This window comes from Pieris napi, chromosome 8 (genome assembly GCF_905475465.1).
Source record: "Pieris napi chromosome 8, ilPieNapi1.2, whole genome shotgun sequence".
Taxonomy (NCBI): domain Eukaryota; kingdom Metazoa; phylum Arthropoda; class Insecta; order Lepidoptera; family Pieridae; genus Pieris; species Pieris napi.
In genome coordinates this window covers 5,777,331-5,800,953 of record NC_062241.1, presented here as the reverse complement: position 1 = coordinate 5,800,953, position 23,623 = coordinate 5,777,331, and the positions used below count along the sequence as shown (strand labels likewise).

The window sequence follows — 23,623 nt, the reverse complement described above, 5'->3', positions numbered from 1 at the left end:
TTTCACAGTAGACAATTTACTAGTAAAATTAATATATTCAAGTGTCATGACGAAAATATATTCCTCAATATTTAACATTCCTATAGATCATCCTTCTGTGCCGAAAGATTGTTTTCGCTTGTAAATCGAACCACATTGGTAAATATGTATACTTATGGACATCAATAGTAAACAAAAGAAAGTAAAGTAAACGAAAAGTAATAATACGCAAGACTAGAGAACTAAAGCAGAGAGAATTAAAGCAAACAAAAAATTTGATTTGGATTCAAATTTTTTGTTTGCGTTAAATCTTTCCAGAGTGATTTTTCAATCGAAAGCAAATATAAATTAAACACATATCCCACAATTCCTAAAGGCTAAACAATGTTGTTTCAACAAAGAAACGCTACAGATGCCCCATTTAAGGGCCACGAAATATTAATTCAGTAGCCGTACCTTCAGCAGCGCATTTGAACCGAATAGAACTGCCTGCTGGCTTCATTTCCATATTATACATTTTCAGTGGATGTTTGAACCTCGGCTCGTATTTAGACTTCGTATTATCAACATGACCATAATTCAGATGCTCCTTTTCATTTCTTTCATCAGGATCGTCGTCTTTGGCGTCGTATTCTTTGTGTGTTTCGTCTATAGTGTTGTTTTCGACTAACTGCGCTGAGTGTTGAGATAGTATTTCTGGCATGGGTCGCTGTACATCGTCTGATTGATATTCTACAAATGTATCGTTAGAATAGTATTAGATAAATGCAAACAATAAAGCACCTACTCTGTATTATTTAAAGTCAAGTCGAAATACAATTTCGGTCCATTACGACAGAATCATCACCAAATTTAAATATAAACGACAAGTTCACAAACATTGAGACAGTATTTATAATCATAACATTTCGCCTCGTTGCAAGGCAAGCCGTGGTATTCTGTTTACACATCTGGATGTCCAATAAAGATGCCAATTAAATATAGTATGAAAATAACTGGGGTCGAATTCGAGGTTTGTACGCTTTCATAGGTAGATGTAAAATGTAACATTGAAATAAATAAGCCCACCGCGTCAAAATGAAGACTCTCTTTGTTATAATAATCCTATTCATAATGGACACTAACTATTCGTAGGAACTGTAAAAAAATAAAAACTTTAGAGGTGTCAAGGGACACCCGGATGGAACGAAATTCCTTTCGATTAATTTATATGTTAATTGGTATCATAACAGTATGATTGATTTTCCCAACACCAATCTTACGACGAAAAAAAAAAGCCAACATCACGAGGTGTTCCCAGGCGGTCACCCATCCAAGTACTGACCTCGCCCGACGTTGCTTAGTTTCGGTGATCGGACGAGAACCGGTGTATTACAATAGCAAATAGCAAAAAAGTGTCGTGACAACTTTTCGTAAGAATTTTTTCCGTCTAGCCCCCTTTCACAACGCGCGATAAGGAACTTCGTTCCAATAGTATACTATAGTAAATTAAAGTGTTCCATAATGACGGGTATTGAAACAAGTGAAACGAGCCGTAAGCGAGATTTTTAATAGAATGTAAGTTAGTCTTAAGACACAAGTTTTACCTGAAATAAAAATGATACAGATAACAATGTGATAGAAATCACTTTGTACGAAAAGATATAGTGACCTATGATTAATGTTTTAATCTTAGATTATATATTTTAATGTAATATACAGTCCCATAGCTACTTTCATAATAAAAAAGGAAGTACTTAAATTGTACAATGAATAGTGAACTATTTCTGACCAACCTTCAATATCAGCATCGATTTCGGGTTTATGTTTAATTGTAACACTAATTTCTTTACTTTCGTCTTCTTCATTTTGACAAGCGTATACTCCGGCATCTTTAGCACGAAACCCTTTTATCCTTAACCTGAAATATCATAGTGGGGATTACTTCTTATAGTTAATACCTTATCGTATTTGTAACTTACATCGACATTATTTTAATTCATTTACCTATCTGCAAGGTTTGCATTTAGCTGAATAATCGCTATATTCTGACTGCAAAGGCATAAAGCAATGCTATATTATTAAAAGCTTCAGTTCATATACTACATTGTTCAAGTTGTGATCGATTTAAAATATTAACATGATGGACAGTTTGTTTTCTCTACCACAGCTCGCTTAACGTGATTTATCGCTTGTATTTGCAGCATTACCAGAGAAATGCGTAAATATTGATGTAAATTCTAATTCAGATCGATTTAGTCTAATATCATCGATTCCCAGAAGCTAATACCGATCATAAATTGGCTGATTAAACTAGATGTATGGAGTATCGTAGCCAATTGGATGTTTCGGAACTAAGTTTATGAGAGCCCGTATATCAATCATTTCCCTCTTCTATTTATAATAAAAATAGTTTTAATTTTTTTTAAACATATATGTATATGCCATTTTATTATGTTGCAATTTAAGTAATTTTATATATCAATATGTACTATGTTCAATGTAAAGAATCGATATTATTATTTAAGAGAGCGCGAATGGATAGAAGGCTCACCTGATGTTAAGTGATACTGCAGCTCATGGACACTCACATTGCCAGAAGGCTCGCAAGTACGTTGCCGGCTTTTTAAGAATTGGTACTTTCTTAAATTTATAACATTATTGACCTACCATTGTCTTTGCTGCATAAGCCGGTTTTTTCCCTGATTTTCAATTGGTTTACCGTCAAAGAACCACCGAACTGCTGGCATCTGATTTCTTGGCTTTAGCCCGCAAATTAGTCGAAGTCTCTCATTTGTAGTTGCTTCGACTACTGTATAGTCATCGTCTGAAAAGGGAGTATATTTGATTATACGTGCCGATTTGTTCCTTTAATATTATAATTTATTACGCAAGTATGACACTCATAAAGAAAAATATTAAAAAATTGTATTTAAAAAAAATATTACTATAAATGTGTGTGAGTAAATAAATACATATAACAAATTATTAAATGTCCAATCTAGATGCGTTCCATATAATCCCCGAGGGTTTGAATCGGCCCATGAAAAATAAACTACAAAAAGTATAGTCTCAGTGGTGTCCAGGCTGGGTACATAATTTGTTGACCATTGGGACTTCAATGCTTTCTTCAAACATATCTATATAATATCTAGAGCAGAAGCTGCTAAGATACTTTGAGAAGTGGGTAAATAAAAGTATTAAAATAAAACACAAATACGTGTTGCACATGGGACTGTTAAAATTTTACGTCTTAAGCCATCACGTTCCGAGTTAAGCGTTTTAAATTTCGCGATATTTTCGTTGTTTATGGGCAATCAAGTTAAGTATAATAACCATAAAATTTTAAAGCAAATAAAAGGGATTTTACAATTATGGTATCATTATAATTCATCATCATTAATTATAAAAATGAAGCGAACTGCAGAGAACGCTCAATCAACCGAAATTACGTAGACTTTTGATAACTACAGCCACACTTAGGGACTACGATACTGAAGACATTTCACATAAGGTATAGTAAGAAATTCAGGACCTATTCTTTGAATCAGTGGTTAAAACTATATATATATTATTTATTTAATCGAATAGAGAGCAAATTTAACGACATTAAATGTAGTTATCGTTATTTAATAATAAGAGAACTTAGATTTCATGACATGACAGAGGGCTGAAGGAAACTAGACACTACACTTCGCACGATGCCTCATAGCGAATTCGATAGAGCCTCTTAAAAACTTTATATGTAGATTGCCTACAATCTACATATTTTGTTAGTGTGGATAGGTTATAACATATAACCATGATAAGTTAAAGTAGGATTTTTGTTCATATAAATATAAAAAAAAATCTAAATAGATATTATTAAATAATAAAACTATTAATTAAAGTTCCTAACAGCATTATATGGATTTAGAGTTTACTTAAATGTAAAGTCCTAAAAAAATAAAAGGACATTTTACGACACCAATTGTAGGGACAATGTTGCATTTCTTTGTTTTGAGAGTGGGTTTGGTTGAAACATTAATGGGCGTCCAGATTTGTGGCCTGTGAAATATTGCCTTAGAACAGTGATGTGCTTTGTTCTGTCGACATCGATGAATTCACTCACTGGATATGACTTTCGCGACCTTTTCGAAGTTCGTTGTACCGAATAAATCTGGTAAATATTTTGAATTGAGATATTCATTGCCAATTTTCGTGTGAATAATTTCTTTATTACTAACTGAACGAATATAAATTGGTAATCTGCTAAATTATTTGAAACTTTTAGTTACCTAAAAGTTAGTTAACTTACGTTAACTCGGGTAAGTATCGTTAAATAAACTTCAATGATTATTAAAATTGCGACCGAAAAAATATATGATTTCTATCAAAGATCCAGTTTTCAAACATCGATAAAAATAACTCATTTCTTACTCATCACTCTTTCTTTCGCGAACGTTAAAGGTCGCCGTAGTGAGTGCATCTGCTTAGCAGATGCAGACCTGTGCCCTTGAACAGTAAAAAAACTTTCTCAAGATTCAATCATTTTTGTTAAAACAATACGTCAACTTGTATCGTGAGAACGAATATGTCTAAGATTGATTAATGACGAACAAAAAAAGTCAATTTCTTAATAACCTGTTAATTTCTTAATTAACATTTAAACAACGTGTAATTTAAGTTGGTATTGCTGTTATATGATATTGAAACACGAGTTTGAATAAAATAAAAGAAATGCGCGAGGTTTTCAATTATAAGATGCGAGTATTTTTATACATTATTGTAACGCAGTTTCATACACTAAATATTTTAATAAAGAGTATTGAATACCCATATATACTTATGAGCCCGTTTGTAGCGGTTCGCATAGTTGATTCCGTTTACGATATTATAATTTCATCGACTTCGCTGGTTACCATAAGTAGTTTCCTTCATATTAATTTTTTTCGCGAAATTCTGCTACTGACAATTGACAAGACGTAAATGTGGCGCCAAAATTTAATACATTACCACGCATGCTCTGGAGCAAACTGCTACAGATGACTTTATATATTTTATATTTTGTATATATATACTCGATTAATACAAATGCCGAGAAAAAAAAATCCTATTAAAAGAAATTGGAACATATATCGGTATTCAAATTCAATGAATGGTATCATATGAGTACGATACGCTAGTACCTACTTACGTCATTAAATTATAGCTTATAAGAGTGTCTCGCAGTCCGACTCGGCATGCAGTGTGCGCACTCCGGCTTAGCCATTGGTCATTGGTTGTAGTGCGTGTTTTGATAAAATTATAAAGAAGCAATGTTACTTATACGCTGGGGAACGCAAAAGTATAACACTGTGACATAAATTGAATAGCTGTGGATTTAAATTATAAGAAGTGACAACTTATTAATGACAACTGACGTTGCCAACTGACAGTTGAGACTTGAGACGAAGTTTGGCCGTGAATAAATTTTAAAGGTAAAAATAAATATTGATCAATATATGAAATGTTAATTAACGTTTTAAATAATACTTAAACATTTATATATACGCTTGAGTATTTGGTATTGTTTTACATACCACTTTAAAATGAAGCTTTATCAGAATGGAATTTTTTGGTTTATTAATACATTTACGATACATTATACGATATATTTACATTATACGGATAATATTATGAAACATCGTAATATATAAAAATTTCTTTACAGATTTCACTATCTTTAACAGCAACTGTAAGCACTTTAGCTGAGTGTTACATTAAATTTATATATAATGTCTGACGAAGATCGTGAAAAATGGTCAGCAGAGGAAAGGAACCGAGGTTGGTTTTGCTCTTTTTAATCTCAAAAATCGAATATTATTTTATCAGATTCCCTAACTTCATATTTATTGCAGATAACCTGCATGTATCTCCAAGCTGCTCAAGTTTTGAAGTATTAGATCCTCATGATCCCATTATAAGTCGACTTGCTACACAATTGTTTAAAAAGACTAATGATTACCTTCAAGGTGAAGTAACAGCGGGTCAGGTATAGAAAATGCAATGTTTCTTTTATATTAATTTTATAAAATACATTAAGAGAATAATAAGAATGAATATTTAAGGATCATTATATACTGCTGGAAGAAATTAACAGATTAGCTATAACAAAGTATGCTGATCTTAAAAACCTTACTGTTAACTTGGAAAAAACCCTGAATGAATACAACAAAATGTGTAAGTAATGTTTGTTTTAGGGTTGAAAGATTGCTGACTTTCAAACAAAGCCCTTATTCTTTTCTCTATGGAGTAAGTTTCAAAACTGCTAAAATACTGTGTTTAATTTTTTATTGTTGACAAACTAATCACACACAATAACACACTTTTCAGATGATACTAGCATTTTACCACTTTTGCAGCAAATTGATGATATTGATTCTCAGGTAACACAGTTTGAAGCAAATGCATACCGCTTAGACAGTTACACCAAACAGCTGAAGGCTCAATTTGAAGAGCTATGTGAAAAGAGTAAATAAATAAAATTTAATTATATTACAACCGTTTTTTATTACTCCTGAAGTTTGCAAATTATGTAATTGAATATGATCTAAAAAAATGAGAATTTATTAATTTTCTTTAATAAGGTGTTTGTAACATAGGGAGTTGTTTTCATTCGCAAACTTAAATTAACTTAAAAAATTAACAGTTTAAACTTTAATGAAATTTATATCCACAAACAACTTTTTATGCAGTCTTCTGTCCAAATACCATAACAAAAATATCTTTTGTGTAATAAATCAAAAACGTTTCTCCCACTGAATAATTTGTTAGATCACACTTTTTAAAGTAAATTATGTTTCTTGCATCGTTTAATAGATGTTGCCTTGTTAATGTCAAACTGAAAATAAATCATAAAAATTGGAACTGCGTCAGAGTAAAAAACTGTAAGGCGTCAAAAAATATAATTTATTACAATAAATTACTGTTCAAATAATCAAAGTGCCTCGGCCGTACAAAAATTAGTCTGTACATTTAGTGACGTGTGCTCAAATTTACAGAACAACAAATATTCTAAAGCTATTACTTTGCCTTCTATTTTATTATTTAAGCTTTTAAGGTATTGGCTAGTTATATATTTAGAAAAATATACAAGAATATAAAACAATAAATTAACAAGACGTATGAAATACGAATCTTTTGTAATTCAACATTTGTATGGGGTTTTGATTGCTTGGCCGTGATCCAGAACGTGGGCGTTTTTAATATCGTAAATGTATGAACGTTTTTACGTAATGGTAATAAGAGTAATGTATATTTTTATACCAATATACATATTTGAAATATTTTAATGGATATATAAAAGGCTCTTGTGATTAATTGATTATACTCATTGGAACTGTTTATAATATATAAGTATTTAGGCGTTAATCTCTATTTTAATCTGTAACACACAGTAGGTATATAAGTTTTATTTAGTTTTTGGTACGTAACGGACAGATTTAGCGTGTTGGGAGTAACTTGCGCCTATACTTTTAGTAGAACCAACCTTAAAATTACCTGCATAGTTAATGATTTATTTAACGGGAATTAATTATAGACGAACGACGACTTATTATCTATCTACGAAGTATATCAATACTTGATAAAACCTAGACTCTAGTAATAATATATAATGTGTATAGAAACTATCTAAAATACCTAGTTAATTTTTAACTACTTTACATGCAAAACGAACTCTCTAAGCAATAAACTTACTAATCAGTTTACTTTACACACAAACAAACGATTATAAAATATATACCTATAAAAACATAAGTACATTAAAAATGAATGTATTGAAGTTAATAAACATACTTAGTAGGATTTATCCTATCCACAATTAACGTTACTCAAAGCTGAACCCAAATGTAATTTAACTATTCATCGATAATAATATTAGATTTTTGTTAGAAGCTTGTTTTGTAGAAGGTATGCATGGAATCTATGAGGATTTATTGGGACGCTACTCTATGCAATATTTTATTCGTAACTGGAATTTCTATTATAATTTATAGATCATTCTGTTCGTTCATGATATAAGGTTAACTCAAATTTACAAGAAAATAATCCATAAATTATCTAAAAGATTTATAGAAATAACCATCAGGGATTTAGTAAATGCTTACAAGATTCTTGTTTTTATAAATAATATTTATTTCGTTTTATTTTAGTCTGCTTATGTACGCTGTCTACCGAATTACCGTATTGAATCTGTCGGTTGACGAAACCATGCCTAAAATGTAGTACCTAACTAATTACATACATATTATAATAAAAATAAAAGGTGTGTTTTTGAAAAAGAATCAATAGCTTAAATTATAGAATATTTTCAAGTTTAACAAGTATCGGAGCATTCTCGTAATGGAATAACCTTTTCCTGTAAGTAGTCATGGGAAGTCATTACCCTGAAGATTGACCCTTGTTTAAGTGAATGTCAATGCTGTAATTAATTATCTTGACGAACATTACGATACATCGATTCTTTTATGTCAATTGTCGACAATCGTTCCTTATTTAAATGTTTATTCTGTACAACTTATATAGCTTTGCACAACACTCATAAGTAAATACACATATAGCGCGATATTTGTTAGCGAGTTTTGCTTCGAAATTGGTAAGAAAAAAACATAGGTGTCGGTGTCGGGTGTCTTATATAGTCCTGAACTATTGGGTAAAAAATAACAGTAATTACTAAAAGCAAACTAAAACGGTTATACTGAAGCGTCAAATATCAATGTCATTTCAAAAATGGATACGGCTGAAACCAAGTTTTCTATCGCCCTTCATTAAAAATACACGCAATTTTAAATTCAATTCTCTACGCAATACATGTCACTTACGTATAATGTCCCCTGTGAGGTGTCACATGACAGAATCAGTTTTGGCGTATGACATTTAGGAATAGCATCGTTTCCTGCGCGAGCGATGGTGTAATTTTCTGTCATAACTAATATTGAGTTGTGGACGAGTTATTTCTAATTACACGTCTACTTTTTAGAGGGGAATTTATTAAAAATATTGGGTTGGTTAATTACATGATTGACGTTAGGAGTAATTTCAGGCAACTCTTCATTTTTCAAAGTCATAGATATAGTAGAGTGCCAAATGTAGATAAGTACAAGAGGCAAACTAGCAGGTCAATTTAAATATATTGTGACGTCACACGCGTTAACATAGTTATTCTGATGGCTATGGATATATGTACACAACTTCTCGACCTTAGGCGCTGAGGGCCTTAACCCCAGCCTTCGGTAAGACTGGTGGAGGGTCCTCCATTTGGAGAAAGAGCAGCACCATCCTTCCTCCACAGTACCTATTATATTAACCCTTAAGTAATAATCAGGAAATATTAATTGTACTTCCATCGTTGATTTATAATAGATTTATAAAAATTTCACTTTAAACCTTAACGTAAAACATTGCTAACAATTCAAAGAGTCAGTCCAATTTAATATAAATAAAAACACTCAATTGAAATATGTTTTGTGGGAAGTGGGAAAAACTTCAAAAGCCAAATATTTGGGAAGTCATAGCGGTCGAGATGAAAAGAGAATATTTATTTTTAATCACCACTATCCAAGAGACGAGCGGAATATAAAATCAAATGGTAATATTAAAAAGGCGACAACGACACATCCGTTTCCGCCTCGGATTTCGGTTACGTTTCGGTATTCGAAATTTTAAAAGATTAAAATGTACTCGTAGTTGAATATAAATAGCCTGTTTCTACTTCTCTATATATGATTAAAGCCTCAAAAGATTCACTTAAGTTTCGATTTAATCTTGAAAATTCCGATTATATTTGCTAGTCATTTATTATATGGATACCCTTATTAAAACTTCTCTAACAGATAACGCGGATGAATGAAATTTTTTACATAACTCGACGTTTCAAAACTCAGAGATCAAAACCTTTAGTAAAGTAAAGTCTAGAAATCTAGAAATTTTAGAGCTTTTAGGTACTAAAATTGCTCTTTTATATTGAACAATATAGGAAAATAAAGTACCGGAGTAGAAAAGAACCTACGGATCATTTAAACCATGCCCTTCCCATTATGAAGTATCGTCATATTTCGAACAAGCAAAAACTACATTACTGCTAATTAGCTCAAATATCTTTCTTTTCGTCTATACTTTGGTATCGTTTTAAATTTAGACGCACGCGCAGTTTCAATTAGTTTGATTTGTGGGAAATCAATTTCACAGAATTGTTGGGGTTACAACACGTGGGCTGAGTTACTCATAGAATTACGACTTTGTAACGTAAAGATTGGAGTTCTGAGTATGATGTTAAACTTTTTGAATATGTTCTCGTAATATAATTATATAATGGTTAGAATATAGAGTGATAAGGTTCCATAACCAGGTTTGTAGCCATAGTTACCATGTCCTTTACATTTAAATCATGGCAAGGCAATGTATGTTTTTTTAATTAACAAAGAATACATTTAAATGTAGGTAGTCCTAGAATTATTCCGTAATGTCTACTTTATTATAAATTTATTCTATGTTATATAATTATGACGTTCTATTAAAATTAAAAGAGGTTTTAATTTAATTTCAACAAAACATACAGAAATCAAGGGAAGAAAACATTGTTACCATTTCAATAGTCAAAAACTAATTTATCCGTCGCTGTCCCAAATAACGGTCAGGAAAACATTAGTCACGGGCACTTTCCGGGTCATTACAGGACCGCGTATCCGGTTATCCGGGTAAATTAAAAATCTATGCCGTTATATTTCCGGATATAAGTCAATATTTTAATACTCTATATCTATATTCGTATAATAAGAAAAAGGTAATTTATGAAATATTAACAGATTGCAGTGTTGAAGTTGCAACACAAACACCTTCTTTTATTAAAATAGATTTAAAGAATATATCTTAATACAATAAATATATTCAGTTTACTTAATTACATTGTACAGAAACGTAGTTAAATGTACTTTACAATCAGTAGAATCTTAACATTCAATATGCAAATAGACTTGCAGGCCATAATTATAAGACTTCGAAACGAACGACACAATACTTTAATAATAGTAAACAGATTGTTATCGAGATAAAGTATAAGATTCTACATAATTGATATTAATAGACTTATAAAATAAACCTAATTTCACTAACGAAAGTTTTCATTAGTTATTTTATCATAGAGAAAACTCAATTTGAATGAGAGAAATGGAGTACTTTTGTTCAAATAAATAAAATAATTATTTTTTATGAATATTTTACGTCAAAATAAATTTTTGACATTCGGAAGACACTGTTAGCACTAAGTCTCGTTTCTGAATCTTACTTAAGCATCATCGGAATTCGCACAGACAAAGATCGTGCAACAAATTAGCTACGCAACATTTAACAAGGAACATTGTGAATTTACTTGATAATATAATCGAATCATAACCGAATGCAAGGAAAAGCTATTAATAATTTTAATACGTGTTTATACGTCATTATTCACGAGAATCAAACCGGTTTTGGCGCGTGTGCGTCACGGGAACAATGAGATGTTTACGTTTGTTTGTTTGACACATATCCGAGCTACATACTGCAGGTGAATGTGGAATAACGGATAATGATACTAGAGACTAACTATTTAAAGATGAATTCATTTCTAAAGTTAATTTAATATTCGTCACGTAGCTATCATTTAGTTTCATTTGATTATTTTATTATTTACACTTCGTTACAAGCTTACACAAGTTATTTGGCAACGGACATCCTTATCGCTAACAAGCAATTTCTTCCAGGCAACCATAGTATAGAAAAATAAAAAAAGAAGAAGAAGAAGAACCACCAACTGAGGGTAAAGTGCAAAAAGTGCATAATAAATTTACAAAATTACATGTAACGCTAGAAATACTAACAAGAACTAAACTTAACCATAAAAAAGTAATAATCATAATATTATTATGTATTGTATACATAATCAAAAACTTGACAATAGTGTGATGTAAACATAAACTATGGACAGTTTTTCTGTCCAGGACCAGGACGTCGAACAAATTTAAAACTTAAAGAAAAAAATATTCCATTCCAGGAGTAATAATATTAATGATAAAATGGAAATATTCCATTTAATTAGCATTGAAGTGATTGAGATTGATGAGTGAAAGTTTTTTATACATTTTTTAAAGTCAAAACGTCTTTGTATAACATTTGCCACACAGATCACATGTGTCATATGTAAGTTAGTCCTATACCTTACATTAATATGGTGTCACTGGAAATCGAACATAGTACCTCAAGGTTATGTGGATCATCTGCTAAGTTACTGAAACACTATATATACAGTAACCTGTGCGATTTCCACGAACCATGCCGCATCGCCTAAAAGAGAATAATTGACAGTTCTATTATTTATGTCCAATGCATATAAGCAATACATGCTTTGCATGACGTATTATGTGTGTCCCTTATAAGTGATGTGTTGAATGCAAACCCGTGTTAGTACAGTTACACTTCGGCAGTCAAATTTGGAGCTACGATTTACGTGATGATAAGTATGACACCTTTTCAAGTCAGTAGGACAGGCCCTTCGCTTGTGGTGGTCTAATAGTTGTGTGCTACTTCCATACTGGATTACTACTACTTATATATTTTGTATTCCTCTGTTCAATCACGAAACTTTTTGGTATAAAATATGTAGCTTTACAATTTAATAAATAGAGAAATTGGTCATTTAAAAACTCTTTGATGGTTTTGTCATACTTGACTTACGACAATACGATTGGAATAGTTTTTGACAGCTCCAACGTATAGATGTCTATGCTTTAGGTTTTTTTTCAAATTCGCCAACGGAGCGCTTAAAATTTTTTTTCTAAGCGCTCGGTGAGGTTACTTAAGCTATAGCTTTTATTTAAAAATAAACGTATACAGCATTATCATATAATTACATTTGTACACTATAAACGTAGTCCTAAAATAAAATAAATATAAATCCAGCTAAGATTCGATATTTGTATAGTATAGGAAATAATAAAACTGTCAACTCTTATGGTACGTTTCAAATACGCTAATATTCACAAACGCGTGTAAATGGTGTAGAGTGTAGACTATAGAGCGTGGCAGATGATATCAAATGCACAGATTAAGAATTTCCGTCTGTACTCCCGCGCAAATTTCTTGGGGATGACTCACATTTAGTTTCATTATCCTGTTATTATGAAAATCTGAATACCTTAACAAGTTTGAAATTTGTGGTAATTAATATAACGAGAAATGTTAAAATTGAAAGAACGTGCCTCGCGATGTAAACTGTTTTATTAATAGATGGACATTACCTAAGCCCCTCTATGTTCATATACATTATATTTATATGTAAGTTTTTGAGCCTCCAACGTCTGGTTGTGTGTTCAACAAATATAACAGATACATGTATCAGCTGCGGAACTCGTCAAGGTCCAAGAATTATAAATTGAATGAAAAATTGCAAAAATCCGTTTATAAGTGACGCTTACCATAAAAGTCTGATGTACAGAGGTAAAAGCTATGTGACTGCTGATTTTGGAAATATAATTTTAATAATGTTGATTTAAGTTAGGTGATTATCGCACCTGCATAAAAATAGAACACAATTTAAAGTCCAAGAGCATCGTACTATAAATTGACATGCCGATTTATAATAATAGCATTAGGGTACCTACTGATGATTCCACACTTATACAGTCTATTCTTTAATGATGTTAAATCATGTTTTAAGTACATATATGAAAATCAGTGTCCCAATAAAACTGTCATAATCACTAAGCAAACATTATTTTTGTCCATGATTCACTGACCTTGTCTCACGAGACGGTTCCCAGACGAAAAACAAGACTAGTCTTAGTCACCCGGCGTCGTTCAAATAGATGGCATTACTCATAAGCTAATGAGGATTTGTTAATTAAATCTCATCTTGCTGTAGTGAAGAGAGTAGTTTTTGGTTTCGAGTAAAATCTTGTATGGTCAAAGATAATTATTTTTATTAGATGTTGACGAAGAAATGATGAAGACGCGATTAATCATATTTAGATTATGTCTACATTGAAGCTTAACCCAGTCGGAGATAGATTGAGGTAAATGAGTGCCAAATAAATGAATGAAATCTAAAAAATAATAACTCCTTACTTATTAATTTTTCATTATAGTATAGACATAATACAACATTTAACCGTGACTCCCGGCGCCACTTAAGTGTTTAACCTTAAAGAATAAACAGGACAAAAGGCGTTTTGTAGTGTTAAGTAAACAATTGTAATTGTGTGTATTACTAATTGCATGTATTACTGCACTAAACGTTGTTAGCGTTTTAACTTAAGAATTTATTTTACACATTGCAAAACATTATCAAAAGAGAGTAAGTGCGGGATCGTATAAAATAAATAGATTTAACAAATGTTAATTTACTGTGAATAATCAAACGATAATTTAATGAACAAAAAAAACAATTCATATTTTATTTAGAAATTGAAGATTACTTTTCAATTACCTTCGTAACTGTTATAATTAATTAAATAAATTGGCACTCCCTATAATCGAAAATCAGATACTTTATATCACTACTCTAAATTATCTATTGAGGACACTGGAAATGTAAAAGAGGAAGACAGAGCAAGAGATATATAAAGAGAACAGGAGGCAGAACTTGGAGAAGAAGAGCTAACATTAGAAAAGAATTGAAGCAGCTGGAAGAGGCCTGTGTCACAGGACACACTGATCAAAACCGGCACATCTGAAGTATTTCATAAAGGGTCTGTTTCACAATGTATGGATAAAGTACCGAATAGCTATGCAAACACATAAATTATTTGGAAGATAAATTGTGCTATTTGACACTTCATCGGACTCATAACTTATGATGGACTTTATGTGACGAATAGCGCTATCTGACAGTCGTGAAACGCAACAATAGTGTTTGTCCTACCAATAAGTAATAAATAGCTAATTTAAAACTTATGTAGAACTTATCCGTACATTGTGAAACAGACCCTAAGTTAGGTAATGTATGTGTCAGCAATAAAGACTTAATAATAATAATAATCAAAGGTTCAATCTTAAAATCAACCCCTGAATACCAGAAAACTTATAAATTATGCCAGAATTAAAGTTTAATAGCTCAAGGGAAACTGTGGTAGCTAGTAAGCAAACTATTGCAACAAAAGCATTCGCTGAAAACCACACAATAACAGTTTCTAAACAAATCTAAATATAGTATTTAATAGCTCAAAAGAAAACATTTAGCCACGAAGTATATAGGAGCGCCCTTGAACCGAGTTGGGGTGATAACTAAAATAGAGTTAAAGGTACACACTAATGCAGGAGTTTTCTTTGAATATATCTTCGATAAGGCTAATAGGAAATTGGTATTAAACGAAACTTATTTATTTATTTATGCTTTATTACCTTATTCACAAACATACACATAACAAAAATAAAAAAATAAAACATGTTACAAAAGTTATAAGGCAACGGGCGGCCTTATCGCTAACAAGCGATTCCTTCCAGGCAACCCTAATGTGGAACAATGAAAAAGAAACACCTACAGAGGGTAGAGTACAAGAATTGCAAAAATTATTAACAAACAAATAAAAATAAAAACTCAAAATAACCCACTTAGAGCAAATATCAAAACTATTTTTGAACGAAAGACTAGCTTTTTCAAAAGAAGCCGTAGAAAAGTAAACAAATTTCTGTACTAACTGGTTCTTTAAACAAGTAGCTATCAGTCTTTCAACCGAAGCAGTTATTCAGAAAACATATAAGTATATTTACTTAAGGTTGTAAATATTGTTAATATAGTAGTTATATGAAATTGTTGGAAAGTAAAATTAATCTGTAATTGATCAAAGAAGTTTGAATGATAACTAAGTTAGTGTAGTACATCTACCGAATAATAATACGTTAAATTGTAAGCAGTAAGCTGAGGTTCACAATCTTTCGACAGTTTATAATCTCGCGAGATAGATTACAATCTAACGGTGTTTACAATTTTACGTTAACATATGCATGTGATAGATGTTATAAACTTACGGACTATTGGTTACTTAAAACGCCAAAATACTCCACCGTTCAGACTCGACGACTTCAATAAACAGTTAGTTGTTGCAGACAGGCAAAAACTACGGAACATATTCAAAGTTATTATGCGATTATTTGCGCGTCATGGTGCAATAGAATCCTTTTAAATTGCACTAAAATATCATTACTTCACCATTTTCAACTTTATTTTATTATAATAGAGTTCAGTATGCTTTAACATTTTTTAAATTTAGCACAACCACAAAAGCATTATCTAGTAATTGACTTCGTAATGGTTGGTCTAATCTAAATTTTAAACATGTTTTTATATAGCGACACTGAAGGTTTGTGGAATATAGAGAACTGTCGTTATTTAGAAGAAACGTTACATAATGTGGCTAAGCTAAAGTCGTATCATTTTAAAGTTATAGGATGTTCGACCTCACATCGAATGACGTCACATGGGGCTTACAGTTTTTGAGATCCTTAATTAATTTAACGGAAATATTTTTTTATATTTTTTTCTGCAAAAGGGCAGAAGGCTCACCACTGCCCATGGAAACTCAATGAAAGAGGACTCTTGTGCGAGTTGATTTGGTACATTTTTACACGCTTTATATTAGCTTCATCTGTATGTATGTATGTAACCGCCTCCTTCGGACTCGATTTTGACCCACTTTAAACGCACAGATTTAATTCAAACTTTGTACACTTATAAAGAATCAGCGACAATATAATAATTTCATAGGTTTATCTCGAAAAAACAATGAAATTTTTTTTAAGTCCACAAAGCAATACGATTAAATTGAGACAACACGTATTGCTGCTAGGACTAAAAAGTGGAAAATAAATATATTACCATTTTCAGCCTAAATTAGGAATTATTTTTCACTTTTTAGTTTGATGTGCTTTAAAAGCGTGTTTTATAGTTTTTTTAAACTATATTTATTTATCTTGCTCTTTCTTTTCTTTTCTTTTAGTGGGCAGCTGGTTACATATAGTGGTGGTGCGCGGCAAAGACTGCTTTAAAAAACGCTCGGTGATACGGGTGGAGTTCTTTGGATTGGGTTATAATTTTGAATATATTAGGAATATACTATGAAAGACCTAAACAATATATAATTTAAAGACATTGTTACCATTATGATTAGTGACTCTTTTCTTTGTGTACTGTACCTATACTTTGTCTAAGCCTTGGATTACATTTTTGGTATTGAGAATTTACGGGATATATACGTGATATTTTTGCTTAATAAATTCGTATACAAAAGTTATTGAAGCATTGTCTATTAACTGTCTTGTAACAAGAAGTGAATCGTCTCGTATTTATACGTTTTTACTGTAATCCGAGCAACGACATCGGATATCTGTTGTAAAAACAGTTCCGGATACACGTAACATTTTCTTAAGAAAACAGTGAACAATCTTTTTCTTAAAACTTCACGATTACTGGTCTATATATGGCGCAGAATATTAATTGATAATTCCCATCTTTGTTGCCGGATAAAGCAAAGATGTATATTTTATCATTCAATAATTCATTAAAAGTTATATGTTCAGAATCATATTAAAAAAGGGTGCGTGTACATGTACGCGCGTAAGAAGTTATACTTCTTTGGCATTATTAAAAATAGTTTTTGATTGCATGCAAATAATTAATTACAATTAAATAATCAAAGACTGGAAAAGGAGTCATTATAGTCAATAAAGTTCAGTTTACATTTGAAAAATTAAATAGATAAATATTTATTATTATTATCTTACATTAAGTGTAACATAAATTCTATTATTATTCGAATGTTGTTTTTAAATTATGTCCAATGCCGTAGCATCTTCCGTGGGCAACTTCATTCTCTTAATTTTGTGTCACGGTGCGCGCGCATCGTTCAAATTTTACTCTCATCAATTTTTCATAACGCGCCTAAAGAAGTATAACTTCAAAAATGAAGAATTTTACGAAAACTTTTGTTTACTTTGAAAATTTTCACCAAATATTATCAAATTCTAGGCTCATTGGTCTTAAACAATGTTTTTTTTAAACAGGAGTTAATTTAATGAAGCTGAATTTAAACTAAAGGTTTTGTGGTATATGTGCGTTTAAAACAGCGTTAAGATTTAATCTTAACACAAAAACTTACTCTATTTTATCAAATTCGGTATAATCCAGATATTCAATTACCTTATCTTGGAAAAAAACGTTCACCTTTGACATTGACTTGAAACGTTTTAAAAGTTTTTGTGCAATTTTTTGTGAAACTTGACGCTTCGGTTTTTTAAACATAAATAAAGACGACAAAAACTACAACCCAATAAATCTCTGCTAAATAAGGTTATAGAAATGAATGGAGCACCTTCAGATTAGGTATATTTTCTTATTTCGTTTAGTAGCTCGTGTACGCACAAAAATATCGTTCTTATTTTAACAGTAGCTTCACTGAATTTTTTGAAATAAATTAATGTAGGTTTTCTTACGACAGAACAAATTTGTGTACCTTAAATACCATCTATAACTACCTTATATACTATCTAACTAGACATTATAGATCTAACTTCCTGATTCGCAGTCTGTGTTAACGTCCGTAATAAAATTAATAATAAACAACTGCATAGCATTCCTGTTCTATCCACACATGTTTGTGAGAAAATTGTGATACAAACAGCGTTTCTTTGAAACACCGCGACTATTAACTTTGCAAAAACTAATCTGTGGGTAATGTATATCGTAAGATAAGACTAGATAAATGTCTGTGATAATTATCAATATATTGTTCCTATATCTCCGTATTAGGTGAGTACTCTGAATACTTGTGAGCGTAAATCGGCTTTACAATAGGATAACATACAATTATTAGTGATGAGATATTAGAGACCCGATAAAAAAATAAGGCCGTAAAGGGATAATAGTGAATAATTTTAATTACCAAAGTTAAATGTTTATTTACGTGATCCGATGACCGCTATGTTATTAAACCATTCATGCACGCCTTCACAATCTTGAGAGTTTAATGGGAAAAAAGTAATAAGCGATAAAATAATACGAAACACAAAAGTTATAGACATCTTACAGTATAAAGCAGAAGTGGCAATGGGCTGACTGTATGGAAAGGACCAAGGGGAAGAGGGAGAAGAAGGGGCCCTTGAAAAAGGTTGATAGAAGATATAGATGCGTTAGCAGAAAGCCAATGGAGAAAGAAAACCACTCATAGAGAGGTCCGGAGAACGTTTTCCCGAGAAGGGGTAGCGTAGTTTAGGAGTATCTAATAAGAAGAAAATATAATAAATGTAAATTGTCAGAGCAGTGTTGGTCTAGTGGCATCACCGTGCGACTCTCATCATGAGGTCGTAGGTTCGATCCCGCCGGCTGTGCAATGGACATTCTTTCTATGTGCAAATTTGACATTCGGTCGAACGGTGAAGGAGGACATTGTGAGGAAACCGGCATGCCTTAGACCCAAAAACTCTACGGCGTGTGTCAGGCACAGGAGGCTGATCACCTACTTACCTATTAGATTGACAAATGATCATGTAACTGATACAGAAATCTGAGGCCCAGACCTAAATAGGTTGTAGTGCCATTGATTTATTGATTTATTTTAAATTGTATATTGTAATCAAAAGATTGGAAATATTATACCTGAACATAGTAATAATAAGCTTTGAACGGTGTATTTTCACTTCACGACGTTAAAATCATGATAATTAAGAGTAAGAGCTAATTAGACTGAGTTCACTTATAGCTTTAAATAGCCCGCCATAAATCCAGACAGATGCTCAAAGACAAATAAGATTTGCAAAAGAAAATCAAGTCAGTATACATCTGGTCACCTGCGCCGAAAATACTTCACGATATGAATATTCCTAGAATAGCAACAGACTGTAAAATGAATGAGACACCATGTGCCTTCAAAAACTGCAATAAATGTGTAGGGTTATCACGTCGAAAGAATAAGAGGTTGTAAGAATGTATAGCCGCGAGAAAGTTTTCTCATCTTGTATCAGACATAAAAATCCAGCAGCAGTAGCGCGTTTACGGGTTCGGGTCTTGGCCTCAGATCGCATCTGTTCCTTCATTTTTAACAAACGTAGAAATCAATGTAAAAATTCAGAGAATATGTATACTATTTATGCTCATTAATGCGTCAATCATTAAAATTATTTCGATCACTTACAAATTAATCTTATTCTAATTAAAAAAACTTCTCTTCTGTGTGCCTAAATTTTTTTCTCGTAGAACCTATTTAAAAATTTGTTCAACAATATTTGAAACTGCCATACTTACATTATTATTATTTGCAGCTGGTAACCCTGTCCGTACTTCATAAAGGCGGACGTGGTTCGCAAGAGTACTGAAATTAGGTTTGCGACTTGCAAAAACTACCAACATTTATCAAAAGCGTTGGACAACGTTGACATGAAGTTTCGGCCCATTGCTAATGGTCTTTAGGCTAACTATTTACACCAGATGTATTCTTTGAAGAGATTTTAAAAGGAAAATACATACTTGGGGATTCTCTGCCTTAACCGAACCGTAGCTTAAATTTGGTTTAAACTGCTAAAACGTTGTGTTTTACCTACCTACTTGATAGAAGTTTAATACAATATGTGTACCTACTTGAAGAATTATAATGTTGAAGTGTTTGTGTAACAAAAGAAATTCTTTCGTAGTATTTGTATAACTTTCTTTCCTTTTTTAGTTTTTTCTTATACAGTGGCCTTGTTGGTGCGGCTATAAAAAAACATGTTTGTACTTATACAATAACATGTGTAACAAGATAAAAATCTTTTCAAACATTTTATCTTTCGCCTAGAAAAAACGACACTAGCAATATAAAAAAGGTACCTATTTAATACATTGAAAGTTTTATTATAACGCATTATCTGGTTAAATAAAGTTTATTTAAATATCACTAAAACTAAAATGTTGACTATAGCTAACTCCAGGGTATCGGTTTTTTTGTGACGGTGTGCGCGCGCATCGTAAAAATTTACTCTCATCATTTTAACCTAAAAGAAGTAAAACTTCAAAAATAGACCATTTATTGATGAAATCTGTGCTGTATAACATCACGTTACGACTTAATTATCGCGAGTAAGACCACAATCACAGCTTGTATCGTTATAATAAGCCATAAAAAGTTTCCCTTAATTGGACAGTTTAATAATTATTATCTAATTATAATATACTGTGATACGCCCTGTCAAATGTTTTTTCAGTACTCCTATACCTTCGTTTATTAAAGCGTGATTCACTGAAACATTTCAAGATCGAGGAGAATGCAAAGAAAATGCCAATTTACTATCACAAATATAGCTCGAGGCAATGAACTTTAACTAGCTAATATTTATCGAGGGCGACTTCGTTTTTGTTCAGTAATTATCATATAATTCATATTCATATATAATTATATAATAATTAATTGTTCTTTGGCTAATAACAACACATCACTTTTATCTAATAATATTTCTTAGTCCATAGTTGAGGGTGCGGCGTAAACATTGGACGGTAAAGAATATTTTTGAAGTTATACTTCTTTAGGCGCGTTATGAAAAATTGATGAGAGTGAAATTTTACGATGCGCGCGCACCGTGACACAAAGTTATCAGTATGGGCGCCGAGCGTGCGCGAGCGAGATGGTAATAAGACAATGTACAAGTAAAAAGAAATAGAATATGCGTGAAGTTAGCAGCTATGCCAATAATTTTGAATGACCATAATGACATTTGTAGTACCTTTTAAACAAATAAAGGAGTTTTAATAATTTTTTCAAAGAAATTTAGCAATGCTTTTTACAAAGACCTATTGTTACTTAGTTAAAAGGTTATGAAACATACCTAGTTATTAAATTGAATAAATAATATAATAAATAATAATAATTATTATTATTAGTATTTATTAATAATTGAATAATGTACTAAATATTATTAAATTATTAACGTTAAATATTTATTATTAATTATTTAATATTTAACAAAAATGAAGAAAGCCAAAGAAGTATAACTTCTTACGCGCGTACATTAGTACACGCACTATTTTTTCTTTTTTTAATCACACCTGTATACACTAAGAATTAAGAGAAAAGTTCGGTACATAACAGTAAAAAAATAATAAAACACATTTTGTTAAAATAAAAATAGCTACATACAAAGTACAAATTAAGAATTAAAAGTTTCTTCGTGACGTTAAGGGACACCGGTTAGTTAATAAAAATTGTTTCTAAAATGAATAATTAAATTTACTATCAGATCATATTTAGAACGTAATGTTATAATAAACTTAAAACCAAAGATTTTTAAATCAGTTAATACAATTTTGCATTTTAATCACAACATTAGCTATGGTTGTTGATCACTCAATGCAAGTTTATAAAGCAGAAGTGCAAGGATCTAATATATTAAGTCACCTGACGTGCTTCGTCACACATTTTACTAAGTTAAATATACTTTGCCATATTTTACAAGTAATTTGACGGTTGAAAGCACATTATTATGTGCTGACGCGTAACATCTATCTGATTTATGCGTAATGCTTAAACTTGGCGCAGCAAAATACACTCTAGAAGTCTTACCAAAAGTAAGGTCGGATCTTATGTTGAAACATGAAAATGAATGACCACTCAAAATTCATATCATATTTCTAACAACTTTTTTTTTTTCTTTAAGATTAACTTATAAGGGATCGAAAAAAATTGATGAACTTCCGAATTAAAGCGCATTAAAATATAATATACTAGCAAACCCGGCGAACTCCGTTTCGCCACCAGATGGCCTCGTTTTATGTAACATTTCGTTTGGTGATCCCGCTTTTCTGTTGATTTTTTTCCTGAATTTTCTTTGCTATAAACCTCACGGAGCCCGAGACCTTTCCAACGAATGCAAACCGTGGAAATCGGTTCGTGTGTTCTGGAGTTATAGCGTCAGGAAGGAAAATCCGACTTATTTTTATATAGTAGATAATATTATCTCTAGACTTTCTGTATAATTTACTAAATTTATATACATATTTGATTTCTTCGATTGATAACGTAATGTCAATGTAATGTCATGTGAAGGAATCGGCACTAGTCAAGTAACACAGGGTCTGAGAATGATATATTCTTAAATGGCGTGCACGAATGTTATTTATTGACTAACTAAATGTATTGCATGTGTCGACGTGCATAAAATGACATATTGGCAGGTGCCTTAATATGAACAGGTGATGGTGATATTTACACGATTCTAAAAATGGCAAAGATAGCTTTAAGTGTTGTAACTATGTGATATTTATTAACACATTGTTTTCATTTAGACGACTCATTGGTCTAGTGGTTAGTACCCCTGACTGCGAAGCCATGGGTCCCGGGTTCGATCCCCGGCTGAGACGAACATCGATGTGATGAGCATTTGGTGTTGTGCTTAGGTCTTGGGTGTTTAAATATGTATTTATGTCTATCTATCTATAATATGTATGTATATCCGTTGCCTAGTCCGTACGTACCCATGACACAAGCTTCACCAGCTTAGCATGGGACTAGGTAAATTGGTGTGAATTGTCTTTAAAAAAAAAAAAAAAATTGCGCCTACACAGTACACACATTTTCACATTTAAACTTTTGTTTTACTCAATCATACGTTCGACTTACGTTTAGAAGCGTTTAATAATTTAATTAATAACATA

At 31.6% G+C, this 23,623-nt stretch overlaps 2 protein-coding genes across 3 annotated transcripts in view; one reads left to right on the top strand and one right to left on the bottom strand.

Annotated features, from left to right (window-relative positions):
- The window catches only part of LOC125051726 (fibroblast growth factor receptor homolog 1-like), a 66,392-nt gene that overhangs the window by 8,957 nt on the left and 33,812 nt on the right, over nt 1-23,623 (bottom strand). For both annotated transcript variants that reach the window (XM_047652254.1, XM_047652253.1), the window contains exons 3-5: nt 2,629-2,785; nt 1,755-1,879; nt 436-711 (exon numbers count right to left, since the gene is read on the bottom strand). In XM_047652254.1, the coding sequence (XP_047508210.1) occupies nt 436-711; nt 1,755-1,879; nt 2,629-2,785 (558 nt within the window). The remainder of the gene's footprint in view (nt 1-435; nt 712-1,754; nt 1,880-2,628; nt 2,786-23,623) is intronic.
- On the top strand, nt 5,191-6,477 carry LOC125051728 (biogenesis of lysosome-related organelles complex 1 subunit 2). The gene is made up of 5 exons (XM_047652256.1): nt 5,191-5,417; nt 5,651-5,763; nt 5,838-5,971; nt 6,048-6,159; nt 6,313-6,477. The coding sequence occupies exons 2-5, from the start codon at nt 5,715-5,717 to the stop codon at nt 6,456-6,458; spliced, it is 441 nt and encodes a 146-aa protein (XP_047508212.1). The 5' UTR covers nt 5,191-5,417; nt 5,651-5,714; the 3' UTR covers nt 6,459-6,477.

What these genes read in the sequence shown, in the direction of transcription:
- LOC125051728 (XM_047652256.1), top strand. Translation starts at nt 5,715, where the DNA reads ATGTCTGACGAAGATCGTGAAAAATGGTCAGCAGAGGAAAGGAACCGA. An exon ending in GTGAAGTAACAGCGGGTCAG is followed by an intron (nt 5,972 to 6,047) that starts GTATAGAAAATG and finishes TGAATATTTAAG; the next exon opens with GATCATTATATACTGCTGGA. An exon ending in GAATGAATACAACAAAATGT is followed by an intron (nt 6,160 to 6,312) that starts GTAAGTAATGTT and finishes CACACTTTTCAG; the next exon opens with ATGATACTAGCATTTTACCA.